This window comes from Triticum aestivum, chromosome 6D (genome assembly GCF_018294505.1).
Source record: "Triticum aestivum cultivar Chinese Spring chromosome 6D, IWGSC CS RefSeq v2.1, whole genome shotgun sequence".
Classification (NCBI taxonomy): Eukaryota; Viridiplantae; Streptophyta; class Magnoliopsida; order Poales; family Poaceae; genus Triticum; species Triticum aestivum.
In genome coordinates, this window is record NC_057811.1 from 318,504,014 (window position 1) to 318,522,604 (window position 18,591).

The 18,591-nt window shown below is 43.1% G+C and overlaps 1 protein-coding gene across 1 annotated transcript; it reads left to right on the top strand.

The window, feature by feature from the left end:
• Positions 1–16,170: 16,170 nt before the first annotated feature.
• On the top strand, positions 16,171–17,524 carry LOC123144864 (phosphatidylinositol N-acetylglucosaminyltransferase subunit C). Its single transcript, XM_044564116.1, has one exon. The coding sequence runs from the start codon at positions 16,476–16,478 to the stop codon at positions 17,379–17,381; it is 906 nt and encodes a 301-aa protein (XP_044420051.1). The 5' UTR covers positions 16,171–16,475; the 3' UTR covers positions 17,382–17,524.
• Positions 17,525–18,591: the final 1,067 nt, after the last annotated feature.

Below are 18,591 nucleotides of genomic sequence, written 5' to 3' on the forward strand. Positions count from 1 at the left end.
GAAAACATTTTCATCCGGGTTACGGTTTAAAAGATATGAATTTTCAAAGATTATTTGAATTTCTGGAATTATTTGAATTTAGCAAAAATGAATTATGACGTCAGCATGAGGTAATGCTGACATCAGCAGGTCAACAGAGCGGCTGACCAGGTCAAACTGACCAGTGGGCCCTACCTGTCATAGACAGTGGGCTAATCAGAAGATTAAACTAACTAATTTTAGTTAATTAACTACTGGACCCCACCTGTCAGTGCCTAATTAGATTAATTAATTAGTTTTAATTATAAAAAACATTTTTTTTGTTAATTAAGCGGCGGGGCCCGCATGTCAGTGGCTGGGCCTGCCCAGTCAGCACGTTGACTGGGTTGACCCAGTCAACGGGGCCTGCGGTGCCCGCTGGCAGTGACCCAGGGGTGGCCCCAGGTGTGCCAGCTCAGCAGGCCGGCGGTTGAACGCCGGCGAGCACGAAAACGCGGCGGAGGGCGCTCGGCCCCGTCGGGATTCGTCTACAGGGGGCCTACACGGGCGCGGGTGGGTGCGTTCGAACGGGGAGAGCCCGCCGCGTCGCGTGGTGAGACCGGCCGGAGCTGGAGCTGCCGGAAACGGCGCCGGCGACGAGCAAAAGCGGAGCCGGAGTTCGGGCTGGAGCGGGTGCGGCGTTAGAGCGCGCGAGCGGCCAAACTAACCAGCTAGGCGGGTGCTGCATGATGCGGTCAAGCTAACGGGCATACGCCCATGACCAAATGGTCACCGGAGACCCGCCGGCGACGAGCTCCGCGGCGCTGCGTTCGGGCGCACGTGGGGAAGCAGCTAGGGGGCGCGCGAGAGCGAAAGGACAGGGGAGGAGGGGGAGAAGCTCACCGCGCGGCACACGGAGGCCCGTGAGAGGCTTAGGAGCAGCAGGTCGGCGCCGGGGAAGAAAGGGGTCGCCGGCGACCGAAGTTGAAGACGAGCTCGGTGTGCTCATTGTAGGGGCTCCGGTCTCCAATGGGCTGCACCAGACGAAGCAGCGGGCGACGGCGGTACTTGGAGACACCGTGGGGCGGCGAGGTGGGCACGGTGGCCGTGTGAACGACGGAGAACGGCGGCGACCGCGTCGGGCATGGGGAAGGAAGGAGTGGCGCGGATCTGGGGGGGGAGAGAGAGGCGCAGAGGCCGAGAGGTGAGCGGGGGGCGAGTGGGAGAGGGGCCCGAGGAGGCGGGGGGCGCTGGCGTCCTTATCCTCCCCCGTCGCCGGCGAGGGGGTGCGGCGGGGACCGGCCCCTGTTCCGACCCCGGTCGGGGGAACAGGGAAGGGGAGGGCGAGTGGGAGAGGTGGGCTAGGCCGGCTGGGCCGGGGGTCGGCCCAGTTAGGCCAGGGGTCCAGTGGGGGGGCCTTCTCCTTCTTCTTTTTTTGTTTGTTTGTTCTGTGCTCTTTTGTATTTTCCTTTTATTTGTTTATTTTCTTTTCTGTTTTATTTCATTTAAAAGTATTTAGGCATTTTATAAAAATGTGTTTTCTCCACAATAATTATCAGTGCAATTTCTGGCATGGCCTGAACATTTTTGTTTAAATTTTTGAAAACTTTTATTTTCCACTTTAAATTTAATTGAAGTTTGAATTAGGAGTTTGAAAAGAAATGTGATTCAAATGTGATCAAGCCCTGTTTAGCAACATGATTAGCTTAATCACAGAGAGTTACTGTATCATGATTCTCGGGGTGTTACACCAAGGCACCCCCAAGATAATATTCAAGGAAGATCCAATCAACTAAGCTTGGGAATGCCCGGAAGGCATCCCCTCCTTCGTCTCCAACATTGTCGGTAACCTCACTTGGAGCTATATTTTCATTCGTCACATGATATGTGTTTGGCTTGGAGCGTCATTTCTTTTACTAGGATTTGCTTGCTGTTATTTAGAATAATGTTTTGTATCTTTTATTTCAATAAAAGCGGCAAGGATAGCCTTTACCATGCTTTTTTTGCAAGTATATGAGTTGTTGTTTCAAAACAGAAAGTTTGTCGTTGTTGCGAAAATTCCCGAGAAAAGTCAGAATGTGATAAAATGCTGAAACTTTTCGCACAGTAAGCTCTGATAAAATTTCTACAGTGTGGTAAATTTTCATAATTTTTGGAGTTAAAGAAGTATTGATACTCTTGCATTCTTTACAGACTATACTGTTTTGGCAGATTGTTGTTATGTTTGCATTGTTTGCATACATTTGCTTGTTTAATAATTCTATTTGAGGATAGGAGTATTAAATATGCAGAGGCATTTAGTATGCAATGTTGAATAATAATTTTTGTGATTTTCTACAGTAGAGAATGATAAGGTTTTTGCATTGGTTTATACTAACTTATCTCATGAGTTCTTGTTGAGTTTTGTGTGGATGAAGTTTTTAAGATTTACGGAAACCGTGATATAAAAGGAATTAAGGAGAAAAAAGATCAAGCTTGGGGATGCCCAAGGCATCCCAAGATAATATTTCAAGAAGTCTCAAGCATCTAAGCTTGGGGATGCCCCGGTAGGCATCCCACATTTCTTCATCAACAATTATCGGTTAGTATCGGTTGAGCCTAAGTTTTTGCTTCTTCACATGAGTTGTGCTATTCTTGGAGTGTCATTTTGTTTTGTTTTGCTTATTGTTTTAATAAATTACTTAGATCTGAAAGTTTTTAAATAAGAGAGTCCTCAAATAGCTACCCATTTACTTAACTACTCGTTTGATCTTCACTTATATCTTTTTGGAGTAGCTTGTCATTTACTCTTGTGCTTCACTTATATCCTATGAGTAAATTGTTGAATGAATTGAATATCATGAAGTCGAAACTATATGTTCATATCATGCCTAGTGGTAGCTTCACGTTGGCTTTAGAAAGTGAAATCTTTTGAAGCTTGACAATCACAATGTTGGTCATACAAGCAATTCCTGAATGATTACTATAAGGAAGAGAACTTTCACATGCAAATACACTATCTTGGAAATCTTATGTGATTGTGAGCCCCCATCAAAATATTATATGCCAAAATTGTTGACGTTGGACAAGGAAGACAACATAATGATTGCTGTTTGTTCATATTCACATAGAAGTTATATTGTCATAGATCCTTCAACATGTGGTGCTTGCCGCCATCTTTGCTAGCCAAAAATTCCGCATCAATTAGAGATACTACTTGTGCATCCAAAAACCCTTAAACCCAAATCTCATTTTCAAGAGTCCACCATACGTACCTAAGGATTGAGTAAGATCCTTCAAGTAAGTTTTCATCGGTGCAATAAGGCAATAAAAATTGCTTCTAAAAGTGTTAGATCATTTAGTGTAAGAGAAAATTGAGCATTGTACGAACTTGTGATGGCAAAGAATAAAAGCGACATACTGCATAATAAAGGTTGCTATCATAAGGGGCAATATAACGTGACATTCTTTTGCACTAAGGGATTGAGTATACAAACAAAAAGCGCATGGCAACCTCTGCTTCCCTCTGCGAAGGGCCTACCTTTTACTTTTATGTATTTACTTTCATGCAAGAGTCAAAGTTTTTCTCTCTATTCCTTTTTTGTTTTTCTCTTTTGGCAAGCACCATGTGGTGGGGAAAGATCTAGGCGCATATATCCAGTTGGATATGGGTAGCATGAGTTATTATTGTTGACATCACCCTTGGGGTGAATATGTTGGGAGGCGAAAATATAAGACCCTATATTTCTTTGTGTCCGGTTGAGACGTTTTGCTCATGTGTATGCGGTGAGTGTTGGCAATCATAGAAGACTACCCATTTCTCCACTAATCTTTGTTCTAGCAGCAGATCTTCTACAAGTTGCGATTAATGATGCCTTCAGACAAGGATTAATACATCTACCCTTCCCAAGACAAAATCAAACTGACTACCCAGTCATTCAATACGCTGACGACACTATAATCATTATGCCTGCATGTCCCATTCAAGCACAAACAGTGAAGGATATTCTCACTGATTACGCTACCTCAATCGACCTCAAGATCAATTTCCACAAATCAACCTTGATGCCTATGAATTGTGATGACAACCTAAGTAAAGATATTGCACAAAATTTTGGCTGCACTATTAGAAAAATGCCCTTCACGTACCTTGGAGTACCCCTTGGAACCTCCAAACCTTTTGTCCAGGACCTAATACCTATTGTATGTAACATGGAAAGAAGGCTCACATCCACACTGTCAATGATGTCATACGGCTCCAAGCTTTCTCTGCTGAACACAGTTATTACCTCGCTAACAATTTTTGCACTCTGCACCCTAAGATTTCCACCAAAAATAATTGAGTTACTGGACAAACTGCGTAGAAAATACCTCTGGACAAACAAGACGGACCAAGGAGAAAAATGTAACTCGTTAGCTGCATGGGATAGAGTTTGCAGACCGAAAAAAGTGGAGGCCTTGGGATCATCAACATTAAGATACAAAGTGATGCACTCTTGCTAAAATACCTACACAAATTTTACAATCGTCATGATCTCCCTTGGGTGGAGTTATTATGGTCCACCTACTACACCAACAAAATACCACATGCCTCCGACCCATGTGGATACTTCTGGTGGCAAGATATCCTAAAGTTAACTCCTATATTTCGAGGAATCTCAAAATTTGAAATGCACTATGGAGATAATGTACTAATGTGGAAAGATATGTGGCTTGATGAAATCCTAACAGACACACATCCTAGGGCCTTTTCCTATGTGAAGAATGAAGATTGCTCAGTCAAGGACTTCTTGGGTATCACTTCCCTTGATGAAGCATTCATGCTACCACTGTCAAGACAAGCACTTGAGGGAGTACAAGATATGCAAAGACTGATGGCTCACATTACCATGGACAGCAATCAAAACACAAAGGATGTCTGGTCATACACTTGGGGGGCAAGAGATTTTTCAGCGAGCAAATACTACAAATTCTACTTCCGAGATATGAAGGCCCATAAAACATACCACTGGTTATGGAAATCAAAGGTCACTGCCAAAATCAAGGTTTTTGGTTGGCTCATGCTCTCAGATAGACTAAACACAAGAAACATGTTGAAAAGAAGGCACTATAATGTTGGCAATGACCTCAACTGTCTGTTATGTGGCCAAAAAGAAGAAGACATAGACCACATGATCCTCACATGTCCATTCAGCAGGAACTGTTGGTCCACCTTTGGGCTGGACCCTGGTAGTCAAGCCACTCGACTGTCCTGGCTAGAACAAGCTAAAAGCACTTGGGGCCGACCACTCTTCATGGAAATTATCTTGCAAGCATCTTGGAGTATATGTAAAGAGAGAAATAACAAACTATTCAGAGATATAAACCCTTCATACCAATCTTGGCTGGCCGGATTCAAAGAAGACTTTAGTCTATTATACAATATATGGTTAAAGATAATAAGAAAGGGTTTATCTTCTTACTTTTAGACTCCCTACCCTCTGATTAAGTAATCCTCTAGATCATTACCATCCCCACCACAAAGTGGGATGGGGAGAGACATGTACATGATATGTAACTATACTCTGTAAAGTGTTTTGATGGTTAATATATAACAGTGGGAGCCTCTCCCACTGTCTCAGTTCCTCAAAAAAATCATAGAAGACTATATGATGGTTGAGTATGTGGAGCTCTTACTTAGACTATGTTGAATAAGTTGAATTGAAATTGTTTGGTGACCAAGAATACAGGTTGTTGAGTTTCAAGAGAATTCATTGTTTGAACCTTAACATGTGAATTGGTTGCTACTTTGTCATGATGAGTTTTATGAAAAAGAATTGTTGTTATGATGCTAGTAAAAGTGATTTAAATTATCATTGATCAAACTTATGCACTTTGCTAGCATTCACACTTCATAAATTATTTCTTTTATCATTTACCTACTCGAGGACGAGTAGGAATTAAGCTTGGGGATGCTGATACGTCTCCAACGTATCTATAATTTATGAAGTATTCATGTTGTTATTTTATCATGCTTGGATGTTTTACAATCATTTTATAGCAACTTTATATCATTTTTTGGGACTAACTTATTGACATAGTGCCCAGTGCCAGTTGCTGCTTTTTCCTTGTTTCCACATCGCAGAAAATCAATACCAAACGGAGTCCAAACGCAGCGAAACTTTTTGTGGATTTTTTATGGACCAGAAGACATCCAATGAGCCAGAGCAGCACCTGGGGGATGCCCCGATGGGTTGTGCCCACCTCGGTGGCCTCCCGCACCCCCTCTTCATCCTATAAATTCCCAAATATTCCAAAAAACCTCGGGGTAACCCTAGATCAGAAGTTCCGCGCCGCAAGCCTTTGTAGCCATGAGAAACCATAGACCCCGTTCCGGCACCCTGTCGGAGGGGGAAATCATCACCGGTGGCCATCTTCATCATCGCGGTGGCCACCATGATGAGGAGGGAGTAGTCCACCCTCGGGGCTGAGGGTTTGTACCAGTAGCTATGTGTTTACTCTCTCTCTCTCTCTCTCTCTCGTGTTCTTGATGGCACGATCTTGATGTATCGGGGGCTTTGTTAATATAGTTGGATCATATGGTGTTTTCCCCTATCTATCTTGTTGTGATGAATTGAGTTTTCCCTTTTAGATTTCGTTTTATCCGATTGAATACTTTTATGGATTTGAGAGCACTTGATGTATGTCTTGCTATGAATACCCATGGTGACAATGGGGTATCATATTGATTCACTTGATATGTGTTTTGGCACTCAACTCGCGGATTCCTGAGGTGACATTGGGGTAATCTATGCATAAGGGTTGATGCACGTTCTCGTCCTTGTTTCTCCGGTAGAAATCTTGGGGCACTCTCTGAAGTTCTTTGTGTTGGATTGAGTATTATGAATCTGAAATTGTTTGATGCATATCGTATAATCAACTCACGGATACTCGCGATGACATTGGAGTATCTAAGTGACATTAGAGTTGGTTGATGTGTATCATATGGTGTTATTTTAGTACGAACTCTTGGTTAGATCGATCGGAAAGAATAGCTTGGTGTCATTTTAGTATGAACTCTAGGATAGATTGATCGGAAAGAATAGCTTTGAGGTGGTTTCGTACCCTACAAAAAAATTCTTCTTATGTTCTCCGCTAGATAAGAACTTTGGAGTGATTCTTCATCACACGTTGAGGGATGGTTATATGATCCAATTATATTAGCATTGTTGAGAGATTGCACTAGCGAAAGTACGGACCCTAGGCCTCATTTTCAAGCATTGCAATATCATTTGTGCTCTGTTTTATCAATTGCTACATTGCTGTTTTTTATTGTTCTTATTACAAAAATCAATATCTACTATCCATATTACACTTGTATCACCATCTCTTCGCCGAACTAGTGCACCTATACAAATTACTATTGTATCTGGTGTGTTGGGGACACAAGAGACTTTTTATTATTTGGTTGCAGGGTTGTTTTAGAGAGACCATCTTCATCCTACGGCTCCCACGGATTGATACACCTTAGGTCATCCACTTGAGGGAAAATTGTTACTGTCCTACAAAACTCTGTGCTTGGAGGCCCAACACGTGTCTACAAGGAGAAAGTTGTGTAGTAGACATCAGTCTTCAATTGTGTGACATCCCGTGTTACGCATGTAGCTGCTGGGTTCATGAAAAATGATGGCGGAAACACAAGATGGTGGTGTTTATTGAGTACCCAGTCTCAATCTTTGGGATGAAAACCTTCTGTTTGACCCTAGTTGGTTATACCTGGCAATGGTGGTGTTTTTGTGTCGTTATCTTGTTGAAGGCAATCCTCGGATTTGTTTGAACTTGATCTTCAGGATGAAAACTTAGGATCTAACCTTCGGTGTTGGATTCGACTACTGTGGCGCTTGAGCATCGTTTCCTTCTTGGAGGCGTCGCTATTGTAGAACCATTCTTGTTGTTTTTGTCATTTCACGATATAGTTGGTGCAAATGGTCGTTGTTGTAGTCCGTCGATTGTTGTTATGATCACTTCAGAGTGCTTTCTTTTTCATCTGTCTAGGCATGGCGCTCGTCTTGTATGACTTTGCTCTTTGCTGGTGTGACTCTTTGTGTGTGTGTGTGTTAGTTGTGTGCATTCTAATCATAAAGAGGTCAGGTGTGTGCTTATTGTGTTTGTGTCCTTTTGATGCTTCATTCCGAGTCAATAAAATCTACCCTTTATCAGGAAAAAATGATTTTATTCGGGTCAGTTGAATTTTCTTACACGGAAAGTACATACTTCGCTACCTATTTTTAAAGGTAAGAACGTATTAAAGAGAGCATACAATTATTTACATAGTGGCAAGTAAAATAAAGAAGAAAACGAAGATAGAGAACGAATACATCTCCACATGAGAAGCAACCACTTCTGGTTAATGTCTTCGATAAGCCATGTTGAACACAGTGATAGAAGTCGCGTTAAAAGTATCTTCTCTCTCCTTTGCTCTTTAAATTTTGTGGTAGATGTGTTGACTAGAATGCTTCCTAAAGCAGCTAGTTTTGGTTTGATTAAGGGATTGTGTCATAATGTCTAGAATAGTTGTGTGATTAGTCTGCACTATGTAGATGACGTAGCCTGACACCACTTTAGTAGTTAATATGAGATAGTTTCTTATCTGCTTGAAGCAAGTATCTGGGATGAAGATCAACTATGATAAGAGTGAGCGCATCCCTTTCAACTTGACCCCAAGGGAAGCTGAAGAGCTAACTTTTTGGGTGTCATGTTGGTACTTTCCCTATTAAACATTTAGAAGTTCCACTGGATTTTGATACACTGTCCAAAGAGGACTTGTAGTTCTTGTTGGATAAAATAATGAAGAGAATTGCTGGGCGCCGCCCCGTTTGTGATCGTGCACTAACATGCATGCATCATGCATGATCATGAACGATGACTTACGTCAATATCACAACACAACTCTACGACAAAATTTAAACATAAAACTTTATATTTCAAGCTAGGGCCACAAGGACCCATAATACATTAGTCATGAAAGCAAATATTATCTAATTACAGATATAGTTAGACAAGTTTTTCCTTAAGAAGGTTGAGCAAAACAATGACACTAGATCGAAACGCGAGGCCTCCTGCCTGGGACCTTCGGACTACTCCTGGTCGTCGGTCTCCACGTACTAAGCACTATCGGGGTAACCTGCATCCGTGGTGCTACCAGCTGTTGCAGCACTAGGTCGAATGAAAAGAGTAGCAAAGCAACAGTGAGTACTCATACAAAGTACTCATAAGACTTACATCAGCTCTATACTAGATATGCATCGGTATCAAAGGGATGGGTAATATCGGTGGACTAAATTGCAGAAATGCCAGAATAAGGGAGAGAAGCTTATCCTATCGAAGACTACATCTTTCAGCAGTAGAAGAGAGCAACATATATGGTATCTGTTGGGGAACGTAGTAATTTCAAAAAAAAAATCCTACGCACACGCAAGATCATGGTGATGCATAGCAACGAGAGGGGAGAGTGTTGTCTACGTACCCTCGTAGACCGTAAGCGGAAGTGTTACGACAACGCGGTTGATGTAGTCGTACGTCTTCACGATCGACCGATCCTTAGTACCGAAAGTACGGCACCTCCGCGATCTGCACACGTTCGGCTCGGTGACGTCCCACGAACTCATGATCCAGCAGAGTGTCGAGGGAGAGCTTCGTCAGCACAACGGCATGATGACGGTGATGATGAAGCTACCGGCGCAGGGCTTCGCCTAAGCACTGCAACGATATGACCGGGGTGGATTATGGTGGAAGGGGGCACCGCACACGTCTAAGAGATCAATGATCAACTTGTGTGTCTATGGGGTGCCTCCTGGCCACGTATATAAAGGATGGAGGGAGGAGGAGGCCGGCCCTCATAGGGCGCGCCCAAAGTGTGGAGTCCTAGTAGGATTCCACCTCCCACATGGAATGGAAAAAGGGAAGGGAGAAGGAGAAGGAAGGAAGGGGGCGCCCCCTTTACCTAGTCCAATTCGGACCAGTTCATGGGGAAGGGGCGCGGCCACCCTTGAGGCCTTTCTCTCCTTTCCTGTATGGCCCATTAAGGCCCAATACGAATTCCCGTAACTCTCCGGTACTCCGAAAAATACCCGAATCACTCGGAACATTTCTGATGTCCGAATATAGCCTTCAAATATATCGATCTTTACATCTCGACCATTTCGAGACTCCTCGTCATGTCCCTGATCTCATCCGGGACTCCGAACAAACTTCGGTCATCAAATCACATAACTCATAATACAAATCGTCATAGAACGTTAAGTGTGCGGACCCTACGGGTTCGAGAACTATGTAGACATGACCGAGACTCATCTCCAGTCAATAACCAATAGCGGAACCTGGATGCTCATATTGGCTCCTACATATTCTACGAAGATCTTTATCGGTCAAACCGCATAACAACATACGTTGTTCCCTTTGTCATCGGTATGTTACTTGCTCGAGATTCGATCGTCGTTACCAGCAAGTCTCTTTACTCGTTCCGTAATGCATCATCCCGCAGCTAACTCATTAGTCACAATGCTTGCAAGGCTTATAGTGATGTGCATTACCGAGAGGGCCCAGAGATACCTCTTCGATACACAGAGTGACAAATCCTAATCTCGATCTATGCCAACCCAACAAACACCTTCGGAGACACCTGTAGAGCATCTTTATAATCACCCAGTTACGTTGTGACGTTTGATAGCACACAAGGTGTTCCTCTGGTATTCGGGAGTTGCATAATCTCATAGTCAGAGGAACATGTATAAGTCATGAAGAAAGCAATAGCAATAAAACTCAATGATCATAATGATAAGCTAACGGATGGGTCTAGCCCATCACATCATTCTCTAATGATGTGATCCCGTTCATGTACTAAGTTTCCGGTTAATACAAATCTAGCATGAATAATAGACATTTATCATGAAATAAGGAAATAAATAATAACTTTATTATTGCCTCTAGAGCATATTTCCTTCAGTATCAACTTGTACATACATATAGCAATATCCTGCCCGGAGATCCTCTCCTCATCTCCCTGAGAGAAAGCGATCATCGGGTATCTTTGTCTGTTGTCTGGGTGTGTTTTATCAAGTATCCGATTTTAGTTGTAAGAGGTCGGGATACAACTCCAGGTCGTCCTGTTACCATGGACACGACTATTCGAATAGTTTAACTTCCCTGCAGGGTTGCACCACATTTCCCGATATGCTCGATTACCTCTGGCAAGACACACTTTTCTGGGTAATGCTCGGCCTCGGATAATCGACACACCGAAGTCCTACCTAGGCTCTCTAGAGAGGTCAACACACTGGTCCACAACTTAAGCACGAAGGGGTCATGGGCCAATCACCCTAAGTACTCCTGCACATTGCGAGGACGGCCGGGACCAAGCCCACCTTTGTATACACAGTAGGCATGTCGCTCACCCGGGCGTGTGCTGCTCAACTATGACATCTGACAGAGCTTTCGAGAGGAACTAACGACGTCGAGGTCCCCATAAACCGTTATCCCGTGCAATGGTTAGTATGTATATGTTAGTGGCAGTCTCTGATCAAATACCCAAATCTCATCAAGCGTGTTATTATTAAATAACAGCGGACACCGACCAGGGTCCCGGCCCACCTCTCTCCTAGGTGGTCCCTACCTGCCCTGTCATTCTGCCACAAAGAATCACTCGGGGGAACGTCAGGAACCTAGGCCCAACACTACCTGGATGGAACCACCTGTCCCTTCAGCCTCCAGTCCGAATAATATCATAAGAATTGTAGTATTATATAGCATATCCGCGATCATCGCCCAAAGGGATCACGGCCCAATAATATAGCATGGCAAACGGACAAGGTGTAGGGTCACTGATGAGACCCTAGCATATCTATACTAAGCATAATAGGATTGCACGTAAAGTATCAACAACAGTTTAACAAAAGCAGGCTATGCAACAGAATAGGATCAGCATCAACTGAATCGACTCTCTAATGCAAGAAGTAGGGGGAAAATAATATGTGATATCGGTATGATCAAGGGGGTTTGCTTGCATGGAAGCTCTGCTGAGAAGGACGGGTCGTCGGCGACGTAGTCGTACTCATTCGTACAAGTGAAGGAACCTGGCCACTTATTCTTTTCCCTCTACGGGATGGCCTAGGTGGGCTTGGTTGCACTATGGCCACTAGGCCCTGTGTAGCAGTAGGCTTTAGTCCTTTTTCTTCTTCTTTTTGTGTTTCATTTATTTCTCTCTATTTTGCATTTAATTTTTATATCAAATGAATTTTTCTGAAATTGAAATTTATCACATAAATACTTGGTGATATTTTGCAATAGCCCATGAAGTTTTAATTTACTCTGAAATGTTAAAATATTTGTTTATTTTGAAATGGCCCATGAAGTTGATGCTGATCCACTTAAATAATTCCAGGGGCATTTTGGGAATCCAAATGATGTTGGTTTCATCATGAAATTTACTTAGGGAATATTTGCAACACCACCAACATTTTTACTATTTTAAGAAATATTATCTTGACTTGCAATTTGAATTTGACTTTGAGTTTTGATCAAGTGGCAATTAAGCTTAGCAAAAGAGATGACATGGCATCATTATCATGAGATCACTGTAGCTTAACAATAGGGGTGTTACATGGAGGGGGGAGCTATTGTCCTACAAACCCAAGGTAGTCCTAATTAAGTCATGTTTAGCCGGCATCCCTTTATACTTGTTATATTTCTTTAAATTCCCTAAGTAGGCTTTAGATATCATCCCTTTATACTTGTTATATGTCTTATAGGCCGGGAGGGCACGTGGTGACCATCCATGGCCATGGCGCCTTGGATCCACGCCACACCCTCCTCTGTCTCCTGTAGCGTGAGGTAGGGGATGGCTCTGCCTCCTGTAGCGTGAGGTAGGGGATGTCTTAGGTGGGATGGGCTGCACTATGGCCACTAGGCCCTGTGTAGTAGTAGGCTTTAGTCCTTTTTCTTTTTCTTTTTGTGTTTCATGTATTTCTCTCTATTTTGCATTTAATTTTATATCAAATGAATTTTTTGAACTTGAAATTTATCACATAAATACTTGGTGATATTTTGCAATAACCCATGAAGTTTTAATTTATTTGAAATGTTAAAATATTTGTTTATTTTGAAATGGCCCATTTAGTTGATGCTGACACACTTAAATAATTTTAGGGGCATTTTGGGAATCCAAATGATGTTGGTTTCATCATGACAATTACTTAGGAATATTTGCAACACCACCAACATTTTTTTAATGTTTTAAGAAATATTATTTTGACTTGCAATTTGAATTTGACTTTGAGTTTTGATCAAGTGGTAATTAAGCTAAGCGAAAGAGATGACATGGCATCATTATCATGAAATCATTGTAGCTTAACGATAGGGGTGTTACATGGAGGGGGAAGCTATTGTCCTACAAACCCAGGGTAGTCCTAAGTAAGTCATGTTTAGCCGGCATCCCTTTATACTTGTTATATTTCTTTAATTCCCTAAGCGGGCTTTAGATATCATCAACTACCAAATGGCTAACTATCTATGGAATGATTTTGAGGGACATAGAAAGATTCATTTGGGCAACTAGCGGCTAGTATGTACTCCCTATGTCCCAAATTACTTGTCTTAGATTTTTCTTGGTACGAATGTATCTAGACACGTTTTAGTGTTAGGTACATCTGTATCTACACAAATCTAGGACAAGTCATTTTGGACGAAGGTAATATGAAACATGAGTTTGAAGGGCTTGGGATTCCTAACCTGCATGACCTCAATATTTGCCTCTTAGGTTCCTAAGTTAAGATGTGCATGGTAGGAGAGGGGGTCTGGAGGAAATTTGTAGATGACAAGTACCTTGCAACCTCCCCCATAGTGATGCTCTTGGGTCCTCTAACTTCTGGAAAGGAGTAACGTGGGCAACAAAAGCAATAAAATTTAGATCCATGTGGATGTTAAGAGCATTAGATTTTTGGAGGATCTCTAGTTTGGATCAACTCCATTAGATATGCAGTTCTGAGATCTTTATTGTGATTGCAGGGAGCAATGCCAAAACCACCCAGAAAGTCTGGGATGGTCACACTCTTAAGTTCACCTTTAGGAGAAACTTTGACGAGAGCATGATGAACCTCTGGCTTGAGCTTGCTAAGATTTCCAAGAGCATTTCTTTCATGGATTCTAGTGATTCATTGGTTTGGCAGTATGAAAGCTCACAACAATATTCATGTAGCTCTATGCATGCAATAATTAATTTTAGATGGGTGGTGGCTCCTGTTTTCATACCTTCCGTTTGGAAATTAGTGACCCTCACCCCTAGGATTCATGTCTTCTTGTGGCTCTTGGAAAGTTAGTGATATATTTGGCAGACCACCTATAAGTAACATAGAATCTATGGCTTCTCTTTGGGTTGCTGGAAAGATATTTGATGATTTTAAATACTATATGTGCTACTATTCTTTAGGCACGGTGGAAATACATGAATAACATTGTGTTTAATGGTGTTTCATGGAGCTCTCTCAATCAAACATAGTGACTGGTCTTAAGGTTGGTCAAAGAATGGGGACAGATCTTCAAGGATAATATGTTAGACCAGGTGGAACAATTATTCCTACATGTGCAACATTTGATTCATACTCCATTCCAGATAGAGTGGGGTGACCCTGGACTTAGGTGCAGCTATGTTTGATGACCTCCCTAATGCCAGCTCTGGAGCATGCATAGATGGCTACACAGCAAGCATGACCCAGTCCTTTGGCGTTGTCACGGAGAGCCCTTTCTCCAGCCTGGAGGCAGCATGCCTAGCCTCCCAGCTTCTGGTATGATATTATTGTGTTTTGGCTGCAAAACTGTGAATGCTCCTTGAGAATGTTCCCGCTAGTCCTTTTATGTTGTAGTTGTTTTAGTTTGATGTCGGAACTATTAGTTTTTACTCTATTTTACATAAAACCTTATGCCGGACCTATTTCATTCAGGCTTCTTTCTGTGAATGGAGCCGGAGAGCTCTCCATGTTATTCTAAAAAAAGACTTCTCGCAAAAAAATACATTGTGCGGTCAATTTTTGCCAACAAAACACCTATCAAGTTAAGAACTCGCCTTTGTATCATTTTCCAATTGTGATTTTGATGGAAGTCCTAAAGAGGTACATATCCTTTGCATAGCGTAGACCCTACACACGACCTATAGGGGCGGTCTAATGGATCCACAACCATCGAATGTAGAGCGCCCTCCCAAACCACTCAAAATAAAGAATTATGTGGCCGCCAATCCCCCTGGAACGACAAACTACGTCCGGGCTGATGAGTGAGTGGCCACCACGAGTGCTCACCATCATCGCATTTTCAGATGGATGCCCGACGAATCTTATAAATCCTTTTGCGACCCTTTTGACACGATGGAGGATCAACATGTGGAAGATCCCGGTTTCTATGAGAACTAACTTAGCAAGAGTAACTCTCCTAGCACGAGTAATGTTTCTTCCCTTCTAAACTATGAGCTTTTAAGATCTCAATTTTACCACAAAATAAGGGAGGCACTCTTGCAAGTCGGCCGCCTAGCATCTAATCGGGAGAATTTTCGATCTTTCTTTTTCAGGTTTGTAAGCGGTCCACTAGCATCACCAAAAGCATTTGAAAGTTATAACAATGGTACGCATCTCATCAATGCCCAAGTTGGCAAAAATTATAGCATCATATGCGTAAAACAAGGGCCTAAAGAATCTGCTTGAGAAGCCCCGATAAACCGTTTTTACAGAGGTTGTACAAAAAATCATATGTCAACTGATTATAAGTGGCCACACCGTGTTGGTACCAATAATAAAAAAATTATTTGTATCGGTTCAGTACGATGTATGAACTCTCTTCAAACGAAAGAACTAGCATTTTAAAAAACTTTATATCCGCAGTTCGTCTAAAATCCACTCGCACAAGAAACCGTTCATATATAATCAACACTTTAGTAAAATTCGTCGCGTATTCACCACATGCTTTATTCGACATCTTTAATCATTTAGAAAATAACTAATATCACGTCAATATTTTCAAATTCACAGTGAAGATATTCATATTTGTGAAATATACGCAAAGTTATGAAATGAAACTAAGAAAGTAGTGTACCTGTAAAAAAAAATGATCGCGGGTATAAATAAAGTTACATGTGTTTCTAAGAAATAAGAACAAAAAAGTACGGCTCAAACTCTTAAGCGTGCCAGCTAGGTGGAGGCAAAAATAATATTTGAGCCAGCCCTGCAGTGAGCGGCCACGGCCTCTCCCCCGCTTCCCACCATCGCGTCCCAATTCTCCTCCCTGCCCTGCCGCCGCCGCCTGCTCCTTCCACGCCGCCGCCCTCACGCTCTCCCGACGCGCCGCCTCCCCGCCCAGCCATCCACCCAAGCATATCCCCTGCGGCGCGCTCCCTTGGACTCCGGCGACAGCATGGCCGAGTGACCACGGCGAATCAAGGGTGCGAATCCGGACCCCGATCTGGATCGATAGATCGATCAAATCCGGTGGCAATGGGTAAGGCATGGTAGCGAGGAGGCATGAAGAGCGCTGGAAATCCGACCCTTTGTCGAACAAAGTGGAGAAAAGTAGCCTATGGGGGCATGCAGCCTGGCTACGATGATAACTACACCGACGACTCCTTCCTGGAGGAGATGGTCATGAACGCCAATGTCGTCAAGAGGGACTTCCTGAGGGTGATGGTCGACTCTGTCTCCATCTCCCAGTATCTCTGCATCGTCGCCCTTGTGGTTTCGACATGGACACATACACTGAATTTGGCCATCGACGAGATCACTCTCCTGAAATTCGACATTGGTCTGCTGCTTGTTGGGTTCTTGGTCCTCCTGCTCACCACCAGCCCATTCTCGCTGAATCTACTCTTGAAGTATGTCCTCAACATATCATTCTTCACCAGTGGCCTTTATGTTCTAGCGCCAATTTGCCATACCCTCACTAGGTCCATCAGTTCAGATTCAATCTGGGCACTTGCTGTGTTCCTTCTGCTGGTTCATCTCTTCTTGCATGACTACTCTGGCTCCACTATAAGGCCTCCAGGTGCACTCAACAACCCAAAGCTGACCAGCAACATCTCCTTGAACGCGTCGATAGTGGCGTCTGTGCTTGTGGCGTCGCGCCTGCCGTCTTGGCTGCACGTCTTTGCAATCATGCTCTTCTCATTGCAGGTCTTCCTGTTTGCGCCGCTGGTCACATTTTGTATCAAGAAGTACTCCTGTAGACTCCATTTGATATTCTCCTTTGCTCTCATGGTCATGACCCTGGGTGTCACGTACCAGCTGCATCGAATGCTCTTCATTTTACTGCTGGCTCTGGTCGTTTTCATCTCGCTTGTTTGCCCCTACTGGCTTATCAGGATTCAGGAGTACAAGTTTGAGATCAATGGCCCCTGGGATGAAGCTAAACTCTGCTTTGATATAACTGAATGAATAGCAGCACTAGGCTTAATCAGGAAGTTACATGTGCACAAGATTGATCTCACTGTATGTATCTATGACTGATGTACTGCTAGTCTCTTTTGCAAGTTTCCATGTGTATGTACATACTCTTGACTTGTTAACTTGTTTTGCTACTGTGGCTCTAAATGCTTTGCAAAATTTTGTATTCTGCACTCTGGTCTGGTGATGTGTTTTCTCTGAGGCATTCAAGGCCCCAAATTCAGTGTTGAAATATATAGTGAAACATTATTCTGTAATCTTTGATCAAGTCAAAGAGGGTGTCTTGCTCATTCTAGCAACACTGATTATTTTCTCTCGTCGAAAAATAATGACGATTTTTCTTTCATTTTAGGAAAAAGAAACAGCCTGTGCATTTTATGCTGTATTCAGTTCTATGTTTGCGGGAACTGAACTGCAACTCAACCCTACTCTGCACTCTGTTGATGGGTTGGCTCCACAATCTCCTGTGCTCAATCAGTTGGGGCACTTTTTTTTTTCTTGGATCAAAAGAGAGGCCGCCCTCTCCGATTCAAAATGACTGAAACCATCATGCCTTAAGGAACTACAAACCCACGCACACACACTCGAACCTAAGACAGAGTCGAGACAAATTACAGACCAGGGGCACGAGGGCCACGCGAATCTTAAAGAGTCTACCGGATCACGCAGTGATCCCAAATTCAGAGGAGTCTAAGACATGAACTATGCGAAAGGCATCGCCTTAGAACAGCCCGAAGTATGAAAATAGCATAGGCAGCTGTCGAAGTGAAGAAGCCAGCGAGCTGCTGCTCTAGGTCCCGTCAGTTGCCCGGCCGCCGAACTCCAGGTCTCCACCCCCTGCGATGCGTGGTACGCCTCATTTGCTACCCGCTCTACCAGCTTTGCTCCCAGCACGGACCAATCATTGCTTCAATTGCACATTAGTTTCACAAGCATCTTAGGGTCAGTAATTCTTTCGATCAAAGATTATATCGTTTCTACATCGCGAGAGACCAAAAAAGTGCAGAAATCCCAACAAGTACCAGTTTCTTGTTAGTTTTCGGAAAGGTTTTGTTCCATATGTCAAAGCAATATTGTTCTGGTAAGTGTTGAGGCGCCTGATGCCGACCAGAACAACATTTGCAACTTCACGTCATATAGCTCTAACTCTATGAAATGCATCTTATGATGTACGGGTCGGGATTGGTTCTTCCATTATTTG